Consider the following 27,996-nt stretch of genomic DNA (forward strand, 5'->3'; position numbering starts at 1 on the left):
GATTCCTATTTTTGAAAACACTTGAGCAACCAAATTAGATTATCAGGCATAAAACTGCATGGTCTGTCACAAGTTCAAACACAAGATAAAGCAAGATTCTTTGGAAATAAGATAATTTCATTTAAAAAAGCACATCAATACTGTCAATTGAAAATATACCATGAGCAGAGAATGATTCCATACTTCAGCACTAGACTGGCTACTGGCTTGCTTCTTCACTTTAAATTACATTCATGACGCTACATATATATAAAGATACGGCAATAATACTCACTGAGAACACAATCAGGCAAAAAGCTTATTGATTATTTTACTCATTTGAATATTCACTAGGGGACAAAGCACTTGTTGGCACAAAACTCTTAAGATGTAACAATATTTAATCATTCAAAATACAGTATTAATCCTCTTAAAACTTCAGAAGGCAAAGATTCCAGTCATGCAAATATTCTTCTGTAAACTATCTCCAAATCAGAATTCTGCTGACTCAAAACTAATCAGAATACAACACAACAGTAGAGTCCTGAGCCCAAGGGTTCCTGCTACAATGGCCGTTTACTAAATGAGAGCATGTCATTCTGCTACTCAAAGCCCATCAACACCCCTCCCTCATCTCTCTGCAAGTAAAAACCAAATTCTCAACACCGGTGCCCAGTCCCTTCCAGATCTGCCCTGCCCCGCCCCCCGCCCCCCACCGCACCTCTCACGCCCGCCCTCCCATCCTGAACCTGACTCGCCGTGCTCCCACCACCACGGCCTGGTTGCTCCTCCAGTGCTCCAGGTTGCTCTTGCCTTGGGGCACTTGTGCTGTGCTGGGAAAGCTTTCCTCGGAAATTCCCACTGCGCACCCCTGCTTATCTGTAAAATTTGTGCTCAAATGTTGCCTTCTCGGACCACCCTTTTTGAAACCGCAACCTTTCTGATGTCCTAGCATTCCCTGCTTTATTTTCTCTAGAGCTCTCAGCAGTACCTTCCAGCAGACTATGAAGTTGACTTTTATGTTGGTCCTTCTCCACTGGAATATGTACTCTGAACAGGCAAGTGTTCGCCTGTCTCCTTCAGCGCCGTTCTCTTTCGTGCATACAACAGTGTCAGCACACAGCAGATGCTCAGCGCGTTTGCTAAGGGAACGTGTGAATGGCTCTTTCTTGTCCAGCTGTGGCCATCCGTGTGTGTGTGTGCTCAGCCACTCAGTCGTGTCCCACTCTGCGACCCCACGGACTGTGGCCACCAGGCTCCTCTCTCCACGGGATTCTCCAGGCAATGGTACTGCAGTCGGTTGCCATTTCCTTCTCCAGGGGATCTTTCCAACCCAGGGATCAAGCCTGCATTTTCTACATTGACAGGTGGATTTTTTTTTTATCATTGCGCCACCTGGGAAGCCCAAGTGGTATTTATCACTGTTGTAATCTCTGCGTCTCACAAGTCTGGCACCATCCTGTCCCTTGTTTTGGGATTCTCTCTTGTGACTTATAATCTCTATTCCTACTATCATCCTCTTCGTCCAAGATTTCATTTCAGTTCATTATTGTATTAGGTTCTTAGTTTCCCCTATCAAGTCTCTTCCTGTGTCTGAAGAATGCTGCTAGGACTCACGACTCAGATTTTTCAACCTAACTTCTCACTCTTCTAGAATATGGAATTTCAGCTTCAGTCAGGCTGGTCTTCTTAAAGTCCCGGGAAAAGAGTCAAGTCCAATGTTTTCTATGAAGTTTTCTCCTGTGGCTACAGGTCATGAATTTCCTTTCTCTAACATGCTATACATTTAAACTCATATCCAGTTCAGCACTTAACTCTGGCCGGCTGCTAAGGATAGTTGCTCTTCCCGGGCAGACCTGACGCTCTCTGGAAGTAGGAGCATGTGTGGGAGCCACTTCTTATTCTTACATATGGATTAGTGAGTACAAAAGAGGCACACAGTGAAAATCTGGTGAGTGACAAAGAAATGTACCATAATATGATAATCCAATTTTTCCAGCTAGTGTGTCCCACAATCAGGAACAGAAATACCCATGTTCCTCTGTGCCTGGAACAGTGGAATGTCTGCTTAATAAAGAGGCACACTGCATGTGCTTAAAAGAACAGATTACAGGTTCTTATAAAGCAAATGCCTCATTGAAAATATAACTTCATACTCTCTAGTTTTTATATTGCACATAAAGCAACTCAGGAAATAATTATTTAACTAACTAAACTAAATGATGCTTCAAGCTACAGTATGGCCTAATACTATATTGAAGTTCAAAATTTAGCTATTCTCCATCTAAGTACATAAAATAAATGTTCTCCAGAATTTTAGACTCTGTGGGAGAAGGCGAGGGTGGGATGTTCAGAGAGAAGAGCATTGAAACAAGTATACTATCAAGGGTGAAAGAGATCACCAGCCCAGGCTGGATGCATGAGACGGGTGCTCAGGGCTGGTGCACTGGGAAGACCCAGAGGGATGGGATGGAGAGGGAGGCGGGAGGGGGGATCAGGATGGGGAACACATGTAAATCCATGGCTGATTCATGTCAGTGTACGGCAAAAACCACTACAATATTGTAAAGTAATTAGCCTCCAACGAATAAAAATAAATGAAAAAGAAAAAAAATGTTCTCCATAGCTAATGAGCACTAAGAAATTCAACTACTTGCTGCTTTTTTAAGAACATACAACAGTGCTTCAAATGTCACTTGCGTAACTGAACACACGACCTCTCGATTCTAAAAGATAATGCTCTATACTCAGTGAGTAACTGACGTCAAATCCATACCTTTGTTAGTCCCTCATATTTTCGATAATCCGTACTCTCTAGCCACTCCATCAGCTTGGCATATCGGAGTAAGTCTCTATGAAATGCATGATGATTAGGTAAAGTCAGTTCAATAGAGCGCTGAGCAAGAGTTGAACTCTGATCACGACCCTAGAGTGAATAAATAAGGACATAACTATCACTGACAGTATAAAGAAACACTGTTGTAACTAAATATCCTTAATAATGATCAAGCATGGCCAAGCAAAAACAACAGAACATAGAAATATAAGAACTGAGTACTTACTTGTCTTTTTTTAATCATCCTGTGTATACAAACTGAACACCACCACCATAAAATAGTCATAAACACACAAGAATGACTCTCTGATAAATCGACTCATTTTATCTTTTAGAGTAGTTGAGAATGAATAGTTTAATCAACTTTACCTCTCCCATAACATTTTACAATTGACTAAGCAAATAAATATCATGATATAAACTGTTACTAAGAAACACACACCGAACAGGGGAAGTCATTCAAAAGAAATTGTCTCCATCTATGATATCTCCATTAGAGTCTACGATATTTAAACAGCAGGTGAAAATGCACAGGACACAGAATGTCAGAACTAGGAAGGACTGCAGATGACTGCTTCCTGGGCTTTCCAGGACAGCGCTCAGTGCTCAGTTGCTGGATCATATCCTATTCTTGGCCAACCCAATAGATTGTCTGTAGCCTGCCGGGCTCCTCTGTCCATGGGAGTTCCCAGCAAGAGTACTGGTGTAGGTTGCCATTTCCTCCTCCAGGGGATCTTCCCCACCCAGGGACTGAACCTATGTCTTCTGCACTGCAGGCGGATTCTTTACCACTGAGCCACCTGGGAAGCCCTTTCCAGGATAACCCCTAATAATAATGTAATTTTAATTTTTCCATTAATTTTCTACAGAAGCAACTATATAATTTTGTTTTTAATCCTTGACATGACTTATATAAATGAGCACGTTTTCAATCAGCCTGAGGCAGACGATGCATCCTGACTTTTGTTCTAGAGTATATGGATCCAGTAGATCAGCTGACCCAACGGAACAAACTGAAATTCAAAGGGCTAAGTGATCCACACAGGCCACACAGGCGGAAGGCTAGAATCTGAACCTCAGCCATGTGAGTCTCACTTCTGTTTTCTTTTAAAAACATGCCAAACAAAACCATTCTAACCAGACTCAAAAACTGCTGAAGGTCATTACAAACATTACATTTCAGAAATGTTTACCACATCAGAAGGATGACTGAGATTCCACTGACTCACAGATATTAGATACTGTACACAGAGAGAGATTAGTTTTAAGTCTGCTAATGTCTCCAAATTGTGCCTTAATTAAGTTACACTAACTAAAAGGAAGGAGTATTTGACAAACTTGTTATTGCTGATAAATGTTTTCCAAATATTTTACCCTTATTAACAATAACATTAGATATATTTCCATTATCCTTCCTCATTAATTTTTTCAATAATTCAAGACTCAAAATCATGGTTTATGTTCTTCTATAGCTGTTTACTCAGGTCACTGCATGTTAAGTTGTACTATTTAATTTAATGTCAGGAAAACTCTTCAATTAAAAACCTTCATCTCTCCTGCAAAATGGAAGAACCAACATTTATAGAGAATTTTACGGTTTACAAAGCTCTTCTACATATATTACTATTCAAAACTTTCTACTGTAAGTAGCATTTCCAGATCATCATCATGTGAAAATTCACTGATATAAAAACATTATTACCTTCAGACTATTAGGATATATTAAATATTGTTAGTGTTAACAGAAAGATTTTAAGAGAAACTGGTTTCAAAATATATAGGAAGGAGAAAAAATACTTAAATTGCTTAATTCAATCAATAATATAGATAACTATCATATCTAGAATTCAATCGTGCTAAGAATTTTACTCTTTATATACTTTAAAAATTAAGACATTGTTTAAAGTTTCTTATTAGAGATAAATAAATTAGTAATGATGACTGAAAACCTTTTGAAAAGGACTGGCCATTCTAGATGCCTTTAAGAACACCATGATTCATGAGAAGAGGTCAAAATATCAACATTAACAGGAGTTTTGGAAGAAGCGGATTCCAACCCTCATGAATGACTTTGAGGGGTATGACTTCAGTACAGGAAGTAACTATAGATGTGGTAGAAAGCAGAACTAGAATTAGAAGTGGAGTCTAAAGATGTGACTGAACTGTTATAATCTCATTTAACAGATATTTAATGGATGAGAAGTTGCTTCTTACGGATGAACAAAGAAACTGGTCTCTTGAAAGAGAATCTACTCCTGATGAAGATGCTGTGAAGGCTACTGAAATGACAACAAAGGATTTAGACTATAATTAATACATAAACTAAGTTGATAAAACAAGTAGCAGGATTTGAGAAGACTGACTCCAATTTTGGAAGAAGTTCTACTGTGGGTAAAATGCTATCAAACAGCATTGCATGCCACAGAGAAATTGTCTGAGAAAGGAAAAGTTGATCATTACAGCAAACTTCACTCTTGTCTTATTTTTAAAAATTGCCATAGCTACCCCAATCTTCAGCAATCACTGCCTTGGTCCTCCAGCACCTTCAACATTGAGGAAAGACCCTCCACCAGCAAAAAGATGATGACTCAGATGGTAGGCTCAGAGGGTGCTTAGCAATTTTTAGCAATGAAGTATTTTTAAAATAAATGTGTACATTCTTCTGTTAGACATAATGCTATTGCACACAATAGGCTACAATACTGTGTAAACATAGCTTTTTTACGCACTGGGAAACCAAAAAATTTGTGTGACTTGCTTTACTGACACATTCACTTCATTGTGGTGTCCCTAAGGTAGCCCCTATACACTGCTGTAGAGTTTTAAGTACATTACCTTTACCACATCCTCACAAGCATCTTGAGGGTAGCAGCCATTTCTTACTCTTACATATGGAGGACAGTGAGTCCTGTCACACAATGTAACACACAAATCAGACACACAATCAAAATTTGATGGTGAACAAAGACATGTAACCCAGTGCAGTAATAGAATCTTCCCAGTGTGTCCCACAACCAGGAACAGAAATCCCCTTGTTTCCCAACTCTTTGCTAGGTGACACGAAGTATTCAATTTAACACACAGAAAATCTCTTTTCTGCACTTGGGACACTGTCTTTCATCTTCATCAGCACATTCCAGGTTGTTGCAACATTCTGGTTTTTAACATGCATTACTCACATGTAACAATGCATATTAGATTTTCAGAACTGGGATGCATTCATTTTAAACAAAGCCATTAGTTTATAAGGCAAGGAAGCAAAAATCACAAATAATAGCATGTTATAACAAACAATTAAGGGTGGAGAAAGGATTATCATTTACTGACTGGTATTTTCCATACCATTTACAAATGTGGACTATAGCCTGTCAACAGGATAATTTAAAAAAACTAGGGAATTGTGTAAAAATAGATATTATTGAAATAATAGTGTAAGAAAAATGTGCATTAGTATTTCCTATGTGATTCCTAGGTTTACTTTTTTCCTGAAGCTTTTCAAGTCAAGTGGAATGTTAAGAGAGTCTTCCCCTGGTTCCCCCTTGCACGGTTAGTTAGCTGATCTTCCTTTACTCCCATGGTACCACCATAACATACACCCTCCCTCAGTCTGTTTGTCGCCCTTCTCTAGATCGTGAGCAACTAGAGCAAAGAATCAGCCTCTCATCTATTCCAATGAAATGTCTGGAATGCATCTTTAATCACTTGGCAAATGACTTCCAAATAAAGGAGTGAGTGAGTGAATGAAAGAATGACAGAAAGAAAGGCAAGCAGAATGAGATTAAATGCCTTTGGATCTAAATAAACTTTCTGTTATGGGACATTAAAAAAACTGCCACAAATATGGTTAACAGGTAGCTCAAATCAGTAAATTATAACTATAAAGATTCTGCTGCTATTAAGCTTAGTAAACCTTACAGGGGAAAAAAAAGAATCGGAGAAGCTGGAGCCAAAGTTGATGTACTCACAGGCACGGAAAGAAAGTAGGACCTGTTATAGAGTTGAAGGAGGGCCTGAGTAAACTAATCAGAAATAAAATAGAGTAAATACAATTGTTTCAGAATACTACAAAGTGAAAACAAAATAAGAACCTGGAATATCAGTCAGCATTTCTTGATGAACAAAATTTCACTCAACTTTTTTTTGGCCCCAAATCCCTATTAAAGAGATCATAAATACACAAAATCTAATTTATGACACCTAATTTATTCAAGAAATATTAAGTCTAATTTATTATTTATTAAAAAAAGCACCTTCTAGTCAAATCCCTCTAAGGTATACTTAACAGTAACATTTATATCATTGCCACAACCTTAATTATAACACCCTTTCCACATAGAAATAGAGATAAAGGTTTTCTATAAGATTAAATCAACTAGAATTTACAATTGAGTTAGTCATTTTTCTCATATTTATAAGTATATGGAGCCAATGAAATACTGAAAACATGGAATCAAGTCCCTGTTCTCACTTGAAAATACTGAAAAATAAAACAGGCCAAACATTAAAAACGTAACAAGTTTGGACTTATTTTTAGAAACAAGATTGTCTAAATGGGGTATATGTAACATGCAAGCACAATTATTTAAAACTTAGGGAATTTTGGCTAAAAGGAACTGTCTTCATAGGAGACCACTGAGGCCCCCAAAACATCTATGAGCAAATACATACATATCTAAAAATATTAAAATCAAATAAATATAGAAAGGAACATATTGTGCTCCCAATTAAATACATTAAAATTTTTTTTCTGTGACCATTTCATTTCAAGCTACAGGAACATGCCAGTACTATAATAAGATAAAATTACCTGTCGAACAAAAACATTGTTGAGGTGACTGGCCAGTCTCCGGGCAAAATTCTCTCGCAAATCACTGAAACGCTGCTGCTGCTGCTGCTGCTGCTGCTGCTGCTGCTGCTGAACTGCCAGAAGCACGTCATGGCCTGAAATCGTGACAGCTTATTCAACGGGTTAGAGAGCTCCCGGATGTCTAAGGAGTGCATTCATAACAGAAGCCGTATTTCAGTTCTGAAGAACTCAACCTTTTGCTGGTTTATGCGTGTGTTTATAAAAGAAAGGTAAGGGGGAAAAACAGTGTAACTCAGCGATCCTCACGCTGCGGTCTTGCCTCAGCCTCACCTGGGAACGGTCAGAAACATGGATTCTAAGGCCTCAGAGCGGACCTACTGCTTCTGCGCTGGCCCCTAGCCGTGATCCCGATGCAAGCTCAAGTTTAGGAACCGCTGGTCTAGCAAAGCCTTACGGCATCTACTTTGTGCTAGGTCCTGTGAACAGCGCTGAAGAAAAATGCTGGTGTTAACGCAGAGTCACTGATGGTCAATCAGAAGGTACTGAAATGAACAAGTTCTTCGTGCCGATATAAATTATGTTTGAGAGTAAGTGAAACTTGTTTCAATAGCTAATAATCTAACCCTAAACCACCTGCCTCATGGACTTCTTGTCAAAAGCTTTACACTAAGTCAGAAGCTTAGTCCCAGGTTCTTGGGCAGATTTTATGGTCATACCTGGTCGAAGAGCTACATTCACGCACTGCAGCAGGGCATCTGCAGCATTGGTGCAGGCCTCAATGCCCCTGGAAGAAGAAAGATCTCCTTCCTGAAGTGCCTTTATATGACCTTTGGCCAGGTCCATGTGGCTCTGGAAAGTAAACAAACACACCATTTGTCTGTGTACTCTTAGGAAGTTTACAGGTAAGATGCTACGCAATCCTATTACTGGGTGTTTGAAACTTCAGTATTTTTAAATCTTGCTCTCCTAAGGAAACTAGAAAATACTTGCAAATGGGCTTTAGAGATCATTAGTTTTGTTTTTTTTTTTTAATTGTTGCTAGTAGTTTATAACCATGCTTACCACAAGAAACTCTATCTCAGACAGGAGTTTTACGTTATTAGTGTTACTGAGATGAATGAGGTGGTTGCTTTCGGAGATCTGATCCATCTGTTCTTTTACACTTTGGAGCATTTCCTCATAACTGCTCAGTTTCAATTCAATCTGATCCACCTCCTTGAGAGGCTCATCCAGTAACTTCATTAGGATGTTGACTTGCTTTTCAGAGGCCATGATAGACTGGATGTTGGCCTACACAGTTAAAAAGAGAAGTAATACTTCATATTCTTCAAATGAAATATCCATAAATCTTTGACAGCAGCGTGACTCAGCAGCAGCGGCAACAAAGGCTGACACACACATCTACACGTCTACTTTAATTGGCTGCTTTGTGTTTACACTCCACTTTTTCACACAGTATTTCAGGGAAGCACACGTCCCCTTATGTGGAGGTTAGGGACCAGATCTCAATACCGCATATTTAGGGCATGCGCCATGATGTATCATCAGCAATGGTGGACTCTCATTAGTGCCGTTAGGTTATACCATCTCTGACGCTGCTTCCAGCTCTATCAACTATAGACATTTTCTATAATCTGCAACATTTATGTAAAACCCTAAACAAAAGCATAATAATCACCTATGCTAATACCTTAGTTAAGAGGGTAGCAGTAGCATGCCAGTCTTTAACAGATACATGGAACTAATTTATAACTGTAGCATGATTGGTACTAATAGGATGTGGAAGAGTCTATTGCCATAAGATAGCTCCTTCTACAATATTCTTTCTTTTCTCTTTCATTTGCAACTACTTTTTTTTTCCAGACAAAGTAGCAACAAACCACCGACCCCTTATTAATATTTTCTAAAGACTCTATTGATTCTCAATTCCCTGAAATATGGAAGCTTTCAAACCCAAAATTAAGCTGCAAAGTAATATGATGACTTGAAACACAGAGGCAACATTAACTAGAAAATACAAACCACAAAGCCACATTAAGAAGGCAGATAACATGATATGAGGAAAAAATTTGGATAAAGAGTTAAAATAATATCATTGTATGGGTGATGCTAAAATTTCACATGTTATTTTATATACTATTCATAATAACTCCCATGGAGGTGCAGCCCAACTGTAAAGCAGCAGAGCTCTGACCCACTGAATCTTAAGCAGCAGAGCTGTGACTTGAACTGATCCAGGACAATTTTCACTTCAACATCTTGAAGTCTCTTCTAGGCTTTACTTCCAGAGAGTTCTACAAATTTGTAAGCTTGGGCTATTGGTGTAATCTCTGGACCTCAGTTCAACCTTACAACTTCTGTACCTTTCATGTATAAAATGCCAACACTCTTTTAAGTCTTAAAAACATTCCTTATTCTCAGAGTTTTTCTTAAATTCATACTTTGCCTAACAAAATGACACCCCCCTCACAAAACACTCTCATTTTAGATTTTTCTCATAAGACAGGTGCTACTTGTAGCTTTTTACTTCCTAAAGATGTACATGTAGGTACAAGCTCAGATATGTGCATACAAATAAACAGCATCTATTCCACAGCAGTTCAGAGGAGTCGTCAAACATCCTTTTGCCCTGGCTCTCCTGTTTTCACTACACTATTTTGCTCTCTTTGGGTAAAGGATTCGCTTCTTTCAGCTCACTCTCTCTCCTTCTAACTTGTACCTATTTTTTTCCCCCCAAACCACAAAAATGTTATTCTCTTGCCTTGAACTATTCTGAAGTGTTCCAGAGGCTGGGGGAATCAACCCCCAGGGTGGTTTCAGGTTGGCTACTTTCTACTTCCATCACTTCATATCAAGAACCTCCCCAAATCCAGAACCTCAGCCAACTGCCTTCACTGGCCTAATAGGAATGGTTCTGTCTCTGGACCAAGAACAGTGAAAGACAGAGGGAGGCAGCTGGTGATGCGCTTCTAGGGAAAGACAGCAACGATCCCACCGTCTAGGCTCAAAGGCAGCGGCAGCAGAATATGAACATCACCAGTCTCCTCAGCTTACCACACATCACTAGCCACATGTTACAAGAAAGGCTGACCCCATCTAACACCTGCAGCTCTCTGGACAACCTTTCTGCAAAGGCCTCGGCGCTAGAAATTGCATATTCACAGCCTTCCATCATTATCTCAATATCCCGCTCTTCTCTTGCATTTAACTCTTGGCATTCATCCACTGCCTCTTCCTCACCTCCTGTCACACTCTGATTTTCTCCACTTGGAACAGATTCTTAAAAGAGGGTAAAAATTAAAAATAAAGTAGTAAAAAACTAGGAAGGACAACAGCATTGTACTTACAGGTAAGGTCAGTTATAAGCACAGGTCACATTTAGAGGCTGAAAAATAGGAAAAAAATGATTCAAAATATATGAAAAAAAAACTTATTTTATGAAGAACCGCATGTGTTAACATGTCTATTATAACAAAAGCATGCAGTCTAATTTATTGACTTGTGTTAAAACAGGCCTTAGTCACACTTTCCCAAAACATAATTAAACTATAAAACAAATATACAACCGGAAACGAAACACGTGTACAAGCCTAACCTTTTTTTTTCTCTACCTGAGATAACTGTTGCTCTAATACAATAATGCTTATAATTCAGGACACATGAGGAACAATTTGCTTTCCTTTTTTTTCCAGGTAACACCTTCTTCTGTTATTTTTGTTCTTTCTATCTTTGTTATGTTTTGTGTTTTCCTCCAAATAACTTTCAATTGAAATTTTAAAAATGCATCTACAATTCATAATTTATTTTGGGCAATGAAAATATTAACTGAACTTTCCATTTCTCTCTGTAAAAATTTTTCACATGTGTTTATAAAATTTCTAAGGATCAGCTAATAGAAACTTTCTCAATATCTGTATAGTAAGAACAACATCATGGCTGTGTAAAACTACAAAAATTTCAGCTGTCTTCCTGCTTCAAAACAAAAGACCAGGAGGTCAGAACTGAGATGCTTTCTAGATAAATGTTTCAGTTCACTTTCTGGAAAGAACAGACTCAGCATATGGGATTTTACATAAATCTTGAGATCGAGAGATAAAATGAAAAAAATAATTTTACCCTTAAATAAACCTCGAAACAAAGTTACTGATTTTCAACAATTCACAGGACACGCTTTAAAACACAAATTCCAAGTGTTTTAGATATTCATTATTTTGTATGAAAATGAGAATCTACATTCAGCATGACTTGACATATGTTAACTTGTCCTTGAACAAAACACACCTAATTCAAAGTAACAAATGATCTACTCTTAAGAATGCTAATTAGCCAGCTTTAGATAACATGCCAGAAAAAAAAGAGGGGCTAAAACTTTCGGCACAGGCAATTACAGACTGCAGTACACAAATGCAAGTCCCTTAGAGCGGCGTCTCCCAGCTCTCAGCCCTTTCCAAGTCACTCTGGAAATGTTAAAAGTGTTTTGTGTGCAGCTTTTTAGCCACTAGGGGGCAGGGGATGCCCAGTTCATTCTGCACAGCTCCTTACACAAGTAAACATTTAAAATAAACAAATATTTTAAATGATCATAATTGTTTCAGAAGGCATCTTCTCACATAAGCAAGGTCATGAATCACTGTCAAGTAAAACTGAAGTAGCACCAAATCAATAACAAGAAACATTTTTATGGACTTTGAAACTTTAGAAAGCATTTGTATGTTCATTATCTAATGTAATCCTCAAATAAATTCCATGAAATAGTTATTATTTTCCCATTAGAAATTACCACATACTATGTCCTTAGTGACTGCCCAAGAAAAGCTGAAATCTTGAGTGTTACACCTATTAATGCCAAGGTCCCCGCCCCACCCCATGGGAATGCTGGATGCTAAAACTGACAGGGATTTTCAGCTCAAGATGGCAGACTAGGACACATTTACTTTCTGTTCCTTCTGAAACCATACTTAAATAAAAGTGTAGAAATACCAAAATTAATAAGCCAGTAAAAGCCAAGAGGTTGTGGAAGTCATCAACTACAGAAAGATTTCAACATATTTCGAGAAGGCAAAAAATGAAACCGAGTGATGAATAAAATAACTAAGGAAAGACTGTCCTAAGGAGGGTCTGCACAAAGCCAGTTAGCTTTCAGTGAGTTCTGGTTATAGCAAAGGGCAAGGAAAGAAGAGGAGCTGAAAAACAAGGAAATTAAAGTTATTTTAGGGAAAAAAGTTAATTGTATGAGCTCCAGAGACCACTCAGCCTGCTGCCATATCAATCCATGGATTACAATGGATTGTTGGTAAGCAAGACAAGAAAATAAGGAAGAAACAAAAATGAAGAGATTGTTCCTTACTGAACTCTTCTCAAATGAGATCAAGGAATTATGGTTAAATGCCACAGCTGTAAATCATTTCTGCTCCTAGAGAGGTCAGATAGGGCTTATGATATTTCTCGCTTTTTTCAGACATAATTTAGGTCTGAGAAAAACCTTTTGTGTCCTCCAATCTCAAATCTTCTTGGGGATGGAAGTCCAAATTTACTCTGACATACTATAAAAAGAATCTCAAGAGCAGAGGGCAAACTAATTTATAATATATGAATTATGTCCAGTGTTATTTTAAATAGATTTTAAACTAAAATATATAAATAAAGTTTCACTGATCAATACAATTCTGGGTTCTGAAACCTCTACATGTCACATGCCTGCTGTGTAACACACAATGTCAGCCCAGGAGAAAGAAAACACTCCAATGAAGTAAGCCAAAGAAACAAGATTCAAACTCGATAAAGCCATGTTAGACTAGGAGTTTTCAGTCCTATCCTATTCTTTTGAAGCTTCTACCTTGTGAATAATAACATGTCTCCCTTGTCCTAGACACCCAAGAGTGTGACTTCTCTCCTGGGCATAAGAATCTTTAGAATTATATATGGTAGTAAAGAGTGGACCCAGCTGACATGCTCACAGTGACCAAACTGTACTGACTGACTGAAGCTGACACAGGGCTCCACTATGAAGCTGCAATAAGTGATGTGTTTGCTTTCTCAACATGAATGAGCTGCCTTACTGAACACACTCCAGGAAGGCCACAGAAACAGGCTTCTAATCCATACAGAATAATGCACTGGTAAATTTCTTTCAGGAAAGCCCATGATTTATCTAGACTATCATCTTTACATATCTGGATCCTTCAAACTATCCCAAAGGGAAAACCTCCGCTGGTGCTATGCTGACAACTGGTGGTCCTTAACCTGCCTCTTCTGAGATCAGAACCCAACGCAGCAGGTGATCAATTCATGAATTGAGCAAAAGAAAACCTACAGGGTAGGATATAGACTCATTATAGGTATGACACTTAGGGCTAAGTGCCATAAGGAGGACAAGAAAAGAACAGTAACACGTGAAGCATGTATGGCGGGGAGGCACCACAGCCCAGAGCAGGTTTGGGTCACATCCTGGCTAAGCCATTACCATCTGCACACCCTGAAGAACAGTCTAAGATTTAACTGTTGTACCAAATTTCTAAAAAGAAGTGAAGAAAGAGGCTTACCCGCCAGAAAAGGACGTGGTGGGGTGCAGCACCTGGCCAGGTGAGGGCTCTGCATTCCGGCTGGTGATGATGGCAGAGGAGCCGCGGCGGAGAAGCTGCTCCTGGCTCCTGGCCTCGCAGAGAAGCTGGAGAGGTCCCCACAGGTGCTGGACCACCCCCGGGAGGGTGGGTGGCTCCTGCAGTCAGCTTTGCACAGGTCTCTGAGACCCAGGCAGGGAAGGGCCGGCAGATACACACGCAGGCACCAAGGGGGCTGCATGATGAGGAGCTAGATGGGATGAGCTCTGGAGAAGGAGGCCCCCACGGTCCTGAAGAGTCTCTGCACGGTGGCCCATCTGGTGCCAAACACCTGCCACCCACAGTGGGAGGTCTCAGCGGCTAGAGAGCCCGGGAGGGGTCGTGCACTGGGCCCCGCCCTTTGCCCCGGAATTTGCAGTTTCTCTGTGACACGTATACCATGGACGCGTCACAATTGCCAGGCTGAGTCCTCCTCCCTCCAGGGCGTGTTTGACCGCGAGAGGAGTAAGAAGCTAGGGAGACGCTCTCCCAGTTTCACATTCTATTCTCGGGTTATTTGGCGCACAATCTGTCCTATACGGGCAATTTACTGTGTAAACTTCTTTCTGGGCTCCGCCGCCGGCGCCGGCGCCCGCTGGGCCGGCGCTCGCTGGTTTTGCGCCCTCGGGGTGCCACCACATCTGGCCGGGGTCACCCCGCCGCCCCAGCTCCTGCTTTACAACCTGGTCGCAGGCTGCTCAACCAGGATCCAGTGCCCTCATCGTCCGGGTTTTACAGCATGCCGAAAAGGTGGTACCCAATCCAGCAGGCTGGGTACTCCCGTGTGGGCGGGCTACCCCTGGCGAACTTGAGGGAGCGGCAGAAGCAGCAGCCCGTCCTGTCCACTCGTAATTCCATGATGTTCGGACCTTCGAGCACCGTCAGAATTCCTCCACCGGGGCGCAAAATTACTCTCCTGCGTTCACTCCCTGAGCTACCTGTTCAGGTAGCCAAGGCTGGGAAGCCGGTACCAACCAGTCACCGCCCACTTCCTCGCGCAAAGGAGAGTAAGGCCATGGTCCAGGAAGATCAAAGGGAAGGCGTGACAGAGGAGGAAGGTCACACAGAGGCCGAAGGAGAGGACAACGGAAAGATGAGTCCGGACCGCAGCGGGGCTATGACAATGACACCTAGGCCCCAGGAGACCGGCGGGCTCCTCCCGCCCCTCCACTGCCCTCCCGAGCCTCCAAACCTCCTTCCGGGGCACCCAGGAGGCAACTTCAGTGAGAAAGCCCAGGTGTCTCGGACGAAGTCTTCCTCCCAAAGCCCCGCCATCTGCTCAGACGGCACTGCTGGAGACGGCCGGCCTCCCTCGCAGCCTGGCCCCGTGGCCACGGTGCTCTCTGCCCCAAGTCCGCGCTGCAGCCTGCTGCCCGAGAGGCCAGGAGAAGTGGTGCTGGGTGAAGACCACCAACCCGGCTGCCCAGAGTCACCGATGTCCGGGAAGGCGCTGCAGCGTGAGCCACCTTCAGACACCCCGCGGAGAAGCTCTTCTCCCCTGGGAGCCGCCGGCAGTGGGCGCCCCCGCAAGAGGACGATGCCCCCGCCGCTTTTTCTGCCACTGCCGCCCCCGCTGCCGCCACTGCCGCCCCCGCTGCCGCTGCTCTGGGGTCGCAGTGACCTTCCCCCGCCTCCGAAGCTTCCAGCCATGACTCGCGCCAAAACCCGGGGCACCCTGAAACAAAACAGGGACCGTCAGAGGAACAGAATCCTGAGGGATCCAAGGCAGGCCATGCGACGCCGCACCGCCGCCCCGCCTGCCCCAGGGACCACAGGCTCCCTGCCTCCGGTCAGTCACACGTTGCAGGTCCCTCCTACCACCACCAACTTGGCCGACCTGTCCTCCAGATTCCCCAATCTGGCTGGCCTTCCACCTTGCCTGACACCTTATGTGGATCGGGTGGCAAGACACACAGCCCCCGTGGACTCTCATTCTGCTAGTCCTGCAGATGCTCTGCCTCCAGTTTCCAATCCCACTGTGGGAACTGCCCTCAAGGAGGATGCGGGCACTGCGTGTGCAGTCAGAGCAACACCACCTTCTATTTCTGACCTCTCCACACCCCTGAGCACCCCAACCCTCCCCTTCCAGCCACCCTCCGACAAAAATGAATCCCCAACACCCATGTGTGTAGATTCTCCCCCTCCCTCATACTTACTCACCCCTCTTCCAGACCGCCCCATCGCTCCCCCTGCTACAACTTCTACTGGAGTCCCTTTTACCACCACAGTCACAGCATCTCCAAGTGTAACCTTCCTGTCTCCTTCAGATCAGGACGTCACTGACATGGACACTACTCCCCCGGCTCATGCTGTAACCTTTCAGTCTCCCCCAGGTATTGGGGTGGAGCAGACACGCACTGCAGGGAGACCAGACACCACCAGCGCCATTTGTGCCGACGGTCTCCTGCCCTGCTTCAATCTTTAACTATGCCTTTCACTCCCAAACCAACCCTCACCCTACATCTGCAGCCACTGATGGGCAGCAGAGAGCCTCTGTTTTTCCCAAGCCCCCATCTGGGGCTCCGGCTGCTGTCTTCCCCGGGCCCCCACCTGGGGGTCAGGCTGTCGTCTTCCGCGGGCCCCCACCCGGAGGTCAGGCTGCCGCCATTCCCGAGCCCTCATCTGGGGCTCCGGCTGCCGCCTTCCCTGGGCCCCCACATGGTTATCAGGCTGCCGCCTTTCCCAGGCCCTCATCTGGGGCTCCGGCTGCCGTCTTCCCCGGGCCATCACCTGGATATCAGGCTGCCGCCTTTCGGGGGCCCTCATCTGGGGCTCCGACTGCCATCTTCCCCGGGCCCCCACCTGGGGGTCAGGCTGTCGTCTTCCGCGGGCCCACACCCGGAGGTCAGGCTGCCACCTTTCCCGGGCCCCCACCTGGGAGTCAGGCTGCCGCCTTTCCCGGGCCCCCATCTGGGGCTCCGGCTGGCGCCTTCCCCGGGCCCCCACCTGGGGCTCCGGCTGCCGCCTTCCCCGGGCCCCCACCTGGGGGTCAGGCTGTCGTCTTCCCCGGGCCCCCACTCGGAGTCAGGCTGCCGCCTTTCCCGGGCCCCCACCTGGGGCTCCGGCTGCCGCTTCCCCGGGGCCCACCTGGGTATCAGGCTGCTGCCTTTCCCAGGCCCTCATCTGGGGTTCCGGCTGCCGCCTTCCCCGGGCCCCCACCTGGGGGTCAGGCTGCCGCCTTTCCCGGGCCCCCACCTGGGGCTCCGGCTGCCGCCTTCCCCGGGCCACCACCTGGGTATCAGGCTGCTGCCTTTCCCGGGCCCCCACCTGGGGGTCAGGCTCTCGTCTTCCCCGGGCCCCCACCTGGGGGTCAGGCTGCTACCTTTCCCGGGCCCTCATCTGGGGCTCCGGCTGGCGCCTTCCCCGGGCCCCCACCTGGGACTCTGGTTAATGTCTCCCTTGGAACCCCATCTACGGCCTTGGGTCCTGTCTTCCCCGGCCCCACTGTGTAGGACTCCAGCCAGTGTCTTCCCCTTCCCTCCATCTAGGGTTCTGCCCACTCTCTCCCCTAGCCCCCCATCTACAGCTTTTGGTCCTGTCTTCCCTGGCCCCCTCTCTAGGGCTTTGGCTCTTTCCCTCAGTCCCCAAATTATGGCTTTAGGTCCTGCCTCCCCCAGCCCCCCATCTATTGCTTCAGCTCCTGTTTTCCCCAAACCCCCATCTATGGCTTCGGCTCCTGCCTCCCCCAGCCCCCCACCTATGGCTTCGGCAGTTATCTATGCTTCAGCAGTCAGCATCTCTACAGATGTCAAACCAGTCTTTGACATCAAAGCTATGGATGCACCTCCTCCTCAGACTTTACTTTCTAGTCTACCTCTGACTCCAAGGACAACCACTACTCATACCACATGGCTCTTCCTGGTTCTGAGAACACAGCACCCAGTGGCAGCGATGCCTGGACCCGAGCCTCGACTTATTTACCTGTGGACGTGGTCAACAGAGGTACCCATGTTTCAAGTGAAGCTTGAAACCCAGAACTCACCATTGAACCCACATCTGGGGCCAACAACAGGAAGAAGCCTAACAAGTCTATTCCACTGGGAAACCCATTAGCCCTAGCACAAGATGAAAAGCTAACCTCTTCTGCAGTCCAGCCACCCAGAGGAAGGATAATGGATTCGGGTTTACCAGATCCCCTGTCTTCCACCACCACCATCAACATGCAGCCGCCCTCTGTCTACAGCTCAGGTATTTTCCCCAGGGATGTATCTGCTACTTCTGGTTTTGGAATGGATACCACAGTGCCCAGTCCTGGAGACAGTAGCTTGTTGTCTTGCTAGTACCACATGAGGCCCACTGTTGATGGGGCTGCAGCCTCTATGGCTGGTGGGAGTTTTGGGTTGGTGTGAATGCCCTAGGCCTCACTTATTCAGAAGCATCTGGCCCACCTCACTTTTGCACAGAACTGTGTGGGACACCCAGCACCACCTGTGTTCCTACTGTGGCCAGATCACCTTGGGCTCATCTCATTGCAGCTGGCTGCTGCAGTAGGAACAGCAAGCCCCCATCCCAGCATCCAGGCACATATCTGGTTCCAACTTGAATCCAAACGCCTGGGGTCTCCTTCAGCCAAGTCCAGGTGGTAGAGTCACGGCAGGGGAAACTACCATCCTTATGGTTAGAGGTCGGGGTGTTACCACTTCCCATCACTGCACCCAGGACCCACATGAGTGTAGACAATCTACAGTTACAAATCCCATCACCATGAAGAAGAAATTTGTGTCAAGGGACAAGTCAATTTCAACTTTTCACTAGAACAACACTGCATCCATTGGATTTGCAACTGTGAGACCCACCCCTGGCTTGAAACCCACTAGAAGTTCCACCTGACTTCCAAACACAAGGGGTCCACCTGTCCAAGATCCAAGTGGTGGTGGTATAGGAGGGAACGTCATCATTCCCAGGAATGGAGGACCTGGTAGCCACACTTCCCATCAGTACAACTGGGACCCACCTGGCCAATACACCATGGGTGAACACATGGAAGGAGCCACATCTCATCTCGGATGGGAGGCCCCAGTGTCAGCACCTGCCACTGGGCTCGGAACTCATATATGCAAAGCACAGAGCGGGTGACGGGGGCCAGCACCTCACCCGCTGTGACTGGGTACACTTCTGCTGTCCCATTCACACAAAGCACCCAGGCCTCCCCAGCCCAAACCCACGTAGTACGATGGGGGATAGCACCATATATATTTAGAGAGGAATGTCTGCACTCAGAACTCCTGGGACCCCAACTCAGGGCACCCCTCTGACTTTGGAGGAGCACGATGTTGCCTTTAGCAGCAATGAGCCAAAGGACCACACGCTCAGCGATATGCACGAGTAGGTGTGTGTTGTATGTGCATGGGTGAGGAAGGTGGGTGTGTGTGTCGTGCAGGCTGAGAAGTATCTGAGCCCAGTTCAGAACTACATACCAGAATTGAGAAGTTCCATGTGGAGGATGGAAAGTAATCTGCATGTATCATCCACTATGCCATCCCTGGTTTGACTGTAAACTTGGCCGACCCAAACTTCTGGATATTTTCCCTACACTTGGAACTGGCAAGTTCTACAGCTGTCTTTAGCTGCTTCCTCTCCCCCTACCCATTTGCCTCAATGGACACTTATCTTTCCCAGCTTTATTGACAAATATGTATATAGGTAATTTATATATAAGTAAAAACTTATTCCTGTTAATCTACTACTGTTTGTGTGTCTTTACCCATTGATATATATGAGTCATGATGTGTTGAGGCAGACTTAAGGTTGCAAAATTTTCTGGGTCCCAGTGACTGGGTTGTGGAGCTAGGCATACATTATGACCATGTGTGCTGACTTCTGAAATCTGCTTTGAGTGTAAGGAGTGACAGTCCAGGAAGAACTAAGGTCCAGAGGAGGGAGAGACAGGGCAGCTCATCCTTACTTCTCTATGTCTCTCTCTCTCCCCCTGCACCACTCGAACCACACCAGAGGCCAGACAATCCCTGATGTGTGAAGAGGAAACACACTTGATGGTTTTCGTTTTTGAAAACATTTAAATGTCTCTTTTGTGCATCTTTTGATCCAATTGAAACTGAGGCCAGTCATCTCTGTATGTTCCCACTTCACCCAGAGAGGATGGACTTTGTATCCAGGTTCATGTGTCTGGAGAAACAAAGGAAGAGTCCATGCCTGCTCTGTAATTGTTGAAAATTTAAGTTTACTTCAAGTTGATCATACTGCTTAAAGTATCAGAAAAGATTCTCTTCAATAACTGGCTTGGCTCTGAGATAGGCTGCTAAAATACCAAACATAAGAGGTATAACTGTGTCCAGTTCTTGCAGACCCTAGAGTTTTGCTGGGCCTCCAGGAGGTTCAATAAAGGCAAAACTCCTGACTCTCTGTAGCCTATCCTGTAGTCAGAGGGGAGAACAGAAATCAGTGTAAATTATCTGACAAGCTGGTGGTGTGGTTTAGTTGCTAAGTTGTGTCAGACTCTTTGCAACCCCACGGACTGTAGCCCACCTGTAGGCTCCTCTGTCCACAGGATTTTCCAGGCAAGGATACTGGAGTGGGTTGCCATTTCCTTCTCCAGGGGGTCTTCCTGACCCAGAGATCGGGCCAGGTCTCCTGCATTACAGGTGGATTCTTTACTGACTGAGCCTCCAGGGAAGCCTAGTAACAAACGCAACAGAGATTGAGCAGTGTATGGGCAGAGAAACAAGGTGTTCCAGTTAAACAGTAGAACAGGATAAGTCTTACTGGGAAGGTGGAGTTTGAACAGTGTAGCGGGAGGGAACTGAGTCAGATATCTGAGGAAAAAGCATTCCAGATAATGGGAATAACCTCTGCAAGGCCCAGAAGAAGGACACCAATGTCCTAAGGGAAAAGCTAGTAAATAATGCGGCTGGAAGAAAGTCAGAAAGTGGGAAGGGAGAAGAGAAGAGGAAAGGAGGGTGGAGAAGATGTGGATTGAATTGTGGCATCATCATTTATTGATTGTGTGATCACAAAGTTAATCCAACCTTCAAACGTTTCAGTGAAATCAGTGATTTTCCTATGGCCAATTTACCTCACACGAGTTTTGGAAGGATAAAATAACACAGGGAAATGAATTATAAGCCACTGTTATTATTCTACACATAAAGACAGATAGACAGACAGATATAGAGAGTTAAGACAATTTTTTTGTCCCCCTCCACAGATTCATATATTGAAGCCCTATCCCCTTATGTGTGATGGAATTAGGAGATGGAGTTTTTAGGAGGTAACTAGGTTTAGAAGAGGCCATGAGGGTAGAGCTGTCATGATAGGATTAGCTCTTATAAGAAACAGAAAAAACACGAAAGCTTTCTCTCTCCACCATGTGAGGAGGACACAGCAAGGAGATGGCCATCTACAAGCCAAAAATGGAGGACTCACCTGGAAGTGTTTCTGCCTTGCTCTTAAGACTTCCCAGAAGTGTGAAATGTCTCTTGTTTAAGCCACTTAGTCTATGCTATTCTGTTATAGCAGCCTGAGCAGACTAATACAGGCAGGTGAGTAGGGAAAGGATAACTGATAGCTACATAGATGGAGATAGAGCATGCATATGTATGCTTAATGAATTACTTCAAATGTCCTCACCAGGCAATTCAAATAGGAGATTCCCATTTTAAAGGGAGCATAAAAGTGCTTGCTTTCATGAAGTATACAGATGGAAAAATACTGCAGCCTAAAAATGCACAGCACTGAGCCTAATGCAACATTTCTGAGATTAGTCCTGCAAAACAAAGAACACCATCACAGAGAGGCCGACAGCCTCCTCCCGGCACCCTGCCGCCTGATTCATTTACTCCAAGTTGTTCCTTCCGACTCCAGAGGATCAAAGCTCCTGTTGCCTGACTTCAGACACTCTCCTTCCCTACCAGAAGCAGGGTTGAAATACAGTTTGCTTCTAATAGTTCCACACCTTCTCTCGGCCATGCAGGACAACATCACCAGGGACAATTTTTAACTTTTAAAATTTATAATGCTTTTCATTAAAAAACAAAAATCCTTCAAAGCTGAAAACAACAATTCTGATAAGGCAAGCACTTAGCAAATGTATGAGATATAAAGATGATTTTGAATTTCATGTTTTAATGCATTTACACAGTTGAAGCTTCATCTAAATAAATGGAAATATTGTTATGAAAATACTATGTGGACATGATAGCATCTCAAATACAGAAATTCAACTTTTCTAACCCCAGTTCCCCTCTCCAGAGACAGTTTTTGGCCACAGGAATGTTGCCCCCATAATTCTAGACATTATGTTTATCTGCTGTATCCATTGTAGATCCATTTTAGCACCCTAGCATGAGGCAGGAAGATAAACTCCTACCCCCACTACTTCTCATCCCTCTTCCCTCCAATACATCATATTCATTTCATCACTTCTGCTGCCTCTCTTCTGTAATGCCATGCAATTTTTGCTGGCTTTTATTGAAGGGAGAAGTAGTAGTCTAGTGGCTAAAAGCCTTGGTTCTGGAGATGGACCACTTGGCTTGGAAGCTTTGTTCTTCAGTATATTATTAGCTCTGCAATCCTGAGCAATTTACTCAACCTTCCTGGGCCTCTGTTTCCTCACCTGTATGATGAGGAACTGGATGATAACCACCACTGCGTGGAGTTGCTCGTGATGATGCAAATAATAACACATCTGCAGCCTTCAATGTCCAACACACGGAAGCTCTCAAGAAATATTAGCTATAGGACATAGCTACAGTACTCACTTTCACTCTAATCTCATCATTTTCTTTATGCCTGAGACTGCTTGTGCCCCCAGGTCTGTCTTTCCCCTTGTACAGCTCACCTTTGGGCAATAGCATGTTTGCTTTACCTGTGATGATAATATTTATAATTTGTTATGCAAACACAACAAAGTGTCCTGTGTTTTATTTACAGGTTGATGCTATGGGTTGAAAACCAGTAAGTTAAATTAACTAAGTTCTGCTCGGTCCTGGGGACAACAGAATGGTAGAACTGTATTTCCCTCTCTGTAGGCATGATGCTCCTACTTCTGTCTCTATCATCAACTGTTTAAACTCATGCTGTATTTCAGTTTGCTTTTTCCTTCAACTGCTATTTTCTCACAAAATGTCATCACTTCTCCTAAAATCTGACCCACCTTCTTTTGTTCTCTTGAACCATTTCCCCAGAATAAACTATTTTTAAAATGTTCAAAGGCAACACTGTTTCCTTGCCTGGATCCCCTCCTCTTTCAGAACCCTTGCCCCTCCCCCTCCTCAGTTTGAAGCTCTAAGACCAAAGGAAGCATAAGACCCTGAAAGAAAAGAGACCAAATTGCTTTCAGGTTAGACTGGAAATAACCACTAGTTACTGATCATGAAAACGGCATAATTCTGGCCCCATCACTCCTAATTTCCTTGCCTTGTGGGAGAGTTAACAATCTGGATTTCAACCAGTACTTCAGGTCATTATGAGCCAGGTAGTCCTTATTCCATACTGTGCCCAATACTGGTCTAGGCCACGAGTGAGATCTCACCTAGGGCCTCTTACATTTCTTAAGATTAGAAATTTTGTGTGGAACTTCAGGCTAAAACTCTCGTTATTATCAAGCAGGGCATTTTCCCCACATATACCTCTCAAGAATTAGCAGGCGGCTTGTGGAAGATTTGAGAATCCCAGACTCATGAATGCATGTCTTTCTTGTCGCCGATATTTTCTTCTCAGAGATCCAGAAACACCCTTGCCTATGCTGAGCCCACCCAGGCCCTCCCTGGACCGGGCGCTGCCGTCACCCAGGGTGACGAGAGGCGAGGGGCTGCCTGAGCAGCAGCTGACGCCTCACGTGAGACGGAGCCGGGCGCGGTCCCTCAGCAGCCCCGGGACAGGGGTGCCGCCCTCAGACGCTCCTCTCAGGCCTGGAGAACGCCGCGGGTGCTAAGTGTTGGAGCCACAATGTGGACCTCCCGTATTTGCCCAAGGTGGAAAGGCTAGGAGAGACAGAAAAACAAAACAACCTTGAGAAACAGAACCAGGCTTGAAAAGTTGTCTCTCTGAGACAAGTGGCACTATTGTCTTAAATTCACGCTAAGTTGGAGATCACACACCTTTGGTTTTTAAACTGGCAGATACTTGTTTTACAATGTTGTGTTGGTTTATGCCATACAACAAAGCAAATCAGTCATAATTATATATACATATATAATATATACGTTATATATAATATAAACATATAATTATCTATATCTGTATCTCCCCTTCCTCTTGAGCCTACCTCAGCCCTCCCCTCACTCCCCTCCAGGCCATCACAGAGTACCAGGCTGGGCTCTCCGGGTTATCCGGCAGCTTCCCACTAGTAGCTATTTCACACGTGATAGTGTCTATATGCCAATGCTACTTTGTGGCGACATGGATGAACCGAGACACTTTCTTAGAAGTAGGTTTTCAGAACATGGAGGAAAAATGAAAGCTTATGTCCAAAGAGATGGGGATGTGTGTGGGGGAGGCGGGGGGACAGTGAGATAAAGGGTGCAAAACATAAGCTCTGTCCATTTTTAATTTGCTGCTGGACTAGCCCAGGCTGTTGTACAGAAATCTGAAAACACTAAATGTGGTGAAATAGCCACATGGACAATTGCTCAAAAATACTTTTCTGTTCCCCTTGAAACAGAATGATTTTACTGATTTCATCAAATACATACCTCAAAGTGATGACAGAAAGTTGAGTAAGTTATGTGCTGGGAATTGCACTTATGATTATTAGCAAGCACAATTACAGTGCTTACACTACAACAAGTACTATTTTAAGTGCTTAGCAAGTGCTTAAGCCCATTTAATCCTCACAATTGCAATCTTAGGTAGGTATTATTTATAATACTGACTTATTTTTTTGAAACTGAGGCCCAGAGAGGTTAAAGAGCCTGTCCAATGTCGCACAGTAAGTAGATGGCAAAAACCCAGGATTAAAACAAACCATCTATACTTTCATCACTTTGCTATGTCACCTTATTACAAGTTATGTTTAGGGAAGGGACAAAAATGACAAGACTCAACTAAAAGGAAAAGGGAGAAATGAGAAAATGACTGATCCTAGAAGCTAGGCAGGGTTTAGGCTCAGGAATTTCTGGTGATGAGGTCTAGAAATAAGAATAAGAACTTTTGGGGAATATTAATTTGGGGTAGTATCTGAATCCATTGAGAAATGACTTTGTTTTCTTTAAAATTTATAAAGACCAGTTGGATGAAGAGTCATAAAGGAGAGGAAAAGAAGATGGTGGCTTAAGTAACGTCTTACTTAAGTAACCTCTTCCCTCTCGTTAGGACTTCCTGGGTAGCTCAGTTGGGAAACAGTCTGCCTGCAATGCAGGAGACCCCAGTTCGATTCCCGGGTCAGGAAGATCCCCTGAAGAAGGGAAACTGCCCACTCCAGTACTCTTGGGCTTCCCTCGTGGCTCAGTTGGCAAATAATCCGCCTGCAATGCAGGAGACCTGGGTTCGATCCCTTGGTTGGGAAGATCCCCTGGAGCAAGGTATGGCAACCCACTCCAGTATTCTTGCCTGGAGCCTCCCCATGGACAGAGGAGCCTGGGGGGCTATGGGGTCTCCAAAGAGTTGGACATGACCGAGCAACTTTTACTTTCCTTCTAATTAATAGAGGTGAGAGGACCTGTGGAGAAGGACAGAGCTCTCTCTACTAGCTGTCCAGACATGTAACCAGAATGAACAAGGAGAAAAACGGCAACCACTGTACTGGATCTGATGATCCCGCAAAGCCAAGGATTCAGGTTTTTAAGAATGGCTTATGATGGCAAACCTGCTGCATGCCGCTATTCCACTAAGTGTGCTTCCAGGCACACATCTTAACTGGGGTAATAGTTCCTAAGAGGTGCACATTTGTTCGGTACGGTTGCTGTAATATTACTACAAACTTGGTGGCTTAAAACGAAACACATTTTCTTACGGTTCTGGAAGACAGAGGTCCAAAACCAGTTTCACTGGACTGAAATCAGGAGTTGGTAGGACCATTCATGCCCCCTCTAGAGGCTCTAAGACAGAATCTGTTTTCTTGTCAGCATTCCTTGGTTTCTGGCTGCATCAATCCAAACCTAGCTTCATCATCACTTTCTCTTTGGAGTCAAATCTCCCTCTACCTCTCTCTCGTGAGGACACCAGTGATGACTGAGTGCCCATCCAGGTAACCCAGGAGAATCTTCCTATCAATAACCTTAATTTAATCCCATTGGCAAAATCCCTTCTGTCATTTAATGTGACATTCACAGGTTCTGGGCATTAGAATATGGATATTTAGGGACAAGGGTATTATTCAGTACACAACAAGGAAGATACAGTTATGTTTCTCGGTTGCAGGAAATGAAGTTTAGGAGAGCAATTTTTCCCAGGTTTTACAATCTCCAGAGTTGAGGTTTAAATCCTGGCAGTCAGAGTTTAGGACACACTCTAAACAATTTCAATCTGTGTCCTTAACTACTGCAGACTACTTGGTTAAGAGTCACACACAGGTATCAAGACCCAATTGAATAAAACATGATGTACTGTCTCATCTTTCACTTGTGTATTTCTGAATCTGGCCCAGCGCAGAAGAGTCCAGAAAATTGTTAAGCAGGGTTACTAAGAGAAAGCATTTCCTGTTTGATCTGCACTGAGTAATGAAAGGTTGCTATTTTTTTTTAATTGAATATGCCACCAAGTAGTGTTATCACCATTTTATATACTCAAACAACCAAACAACAACAAAAAGCTATGGATGCAAAGGTGTCAGGGTCATGTCTAAAGGCATCCTGCTGGAAAAAGAGCTGGGTACCAGATGCCGAGACCCGGATTCAGCCCATCCGTCCTGACTAAGCACCTATTCAGAGATTGTGACTCACCACCCAGCACCTGAGTCTTTATATCCCAGCTTCAAGATGGAAATTAGTTGAGGGATCACAGACACTTGTACTAATCACCAATTCATAATCTGCTAACCCCTTCCTTTGTGGGAGAGAACCTGACATTTCTAAAATCCTTTTCTGCCTGAGAGCGAGCAGAGCTGCCCTTGCTCCTCTGGCCATGACCTACTGTGCTTTGAAAAGGAGATTTGGCAAGTGCAGCTGCAAACACATCTCCAATATCACACATCTATGGAAAATTCCAACCAGGTTTTAGGCCCAGTCACATTACATTTTTCTGAGGATCAGTAATGATTTGCTGCCGGGGTCCAGCCTCGGCAGGATCCAGGGGATACCCTCAGGATGAACGGCGTCGGCGAGAGAGAGAGAGAGAGAGAGACGTGAGACTAGCATTGATAGGGCCAAGTCTGCGAGAGAGAGAGAGAGAGAGAGAGAGAGAGAGAGACAGAGAGAGAGAGAGAGAGAATGACCAGACGCGGGTGCAGAGAGTCTGGAAGAGTCTGGCAATGCTTTATTTTTTACCATAGCTTTTATACCCTAAGTTTGTACATTTCTAAGGGGAAGATAGTTTAACATTACGTCAGCTTGTCCTTCACGAAACCAGGGTGTTTTCTGCATACTTCTTTGTTTATGAGGGTCTTGTACATTATCTTCTGGCCTTGGGGCCTATTGACATTTTATGACCTAGGTGAATGCAAAGCTGTTTTCCGTAATCTATTCTTTAATGAACACAAAGGTCAATCCTTTTGCAGAAGTTATCAGTTAAATTTATCTAAAAGGTTTACCACACAAAGACTCTGCAGCTCCAGTGAGGCAGCCCCTGTTTAGCATTCCTGGTTAAAATTAACAAATTTAAACTCTTATTTTTCTAAATCTTTAACTATAACCACTTTTAGAATAATATTTTTATGTTCT

At 44.2% G+C, this 27,996-nt stretch overlaps 1 protein-coding gene across 1 annotated transcript in view; it reads right to left on the reverse strand.

The window, feature by feature from the left end:
* Positions 1 to 15,473, reverse strand: part of LOC136146597 (exocyst complex component 1-like) — a 49,613-nt gene extending 34,140 nt beyond the window's left edge. The window contains 6 exon segments of the mRNA XM_065905551.1: positions 2,756 to 2,905; positions 7,623 to 7,756; positions 8,339 to 8,471; positions 8,685 to 8,912; positions 10,970 to 11,007; positions 14,165 to 15,473. Coding sequence (XP_065761623.1) covers positions 2,756 to 2,905; positions 7,623 to 7,756; positions 8,339 to 8,471; positions 8,685 to 8,894 — 627 coding nt within the window. The 5' untranslated portion in view covers positions 8,895 to 8,912; positions 10,970 to 11,007; positions 14,165 to 15,473.
* Between the last annotated feature and the right edge of the window lie 12,523 nt (positions 15,474 to 27,996).

Source organism: Muntiacus reevesi, chromosome 14 (genome assembly GCF_963930625.1).
Source record: "Muntiacus reevesi chromosome 14, mMunRee1.1, whole genome shotgun sequence".
In the NCBI taxonomy this organism is placed as follows: domain Eukaryota; kingdom Metazoa; phylum Chordata; class Mammalia; order Artiodactyla; family Cervidae; genus Muntiacus; species Muntiacus reevesi.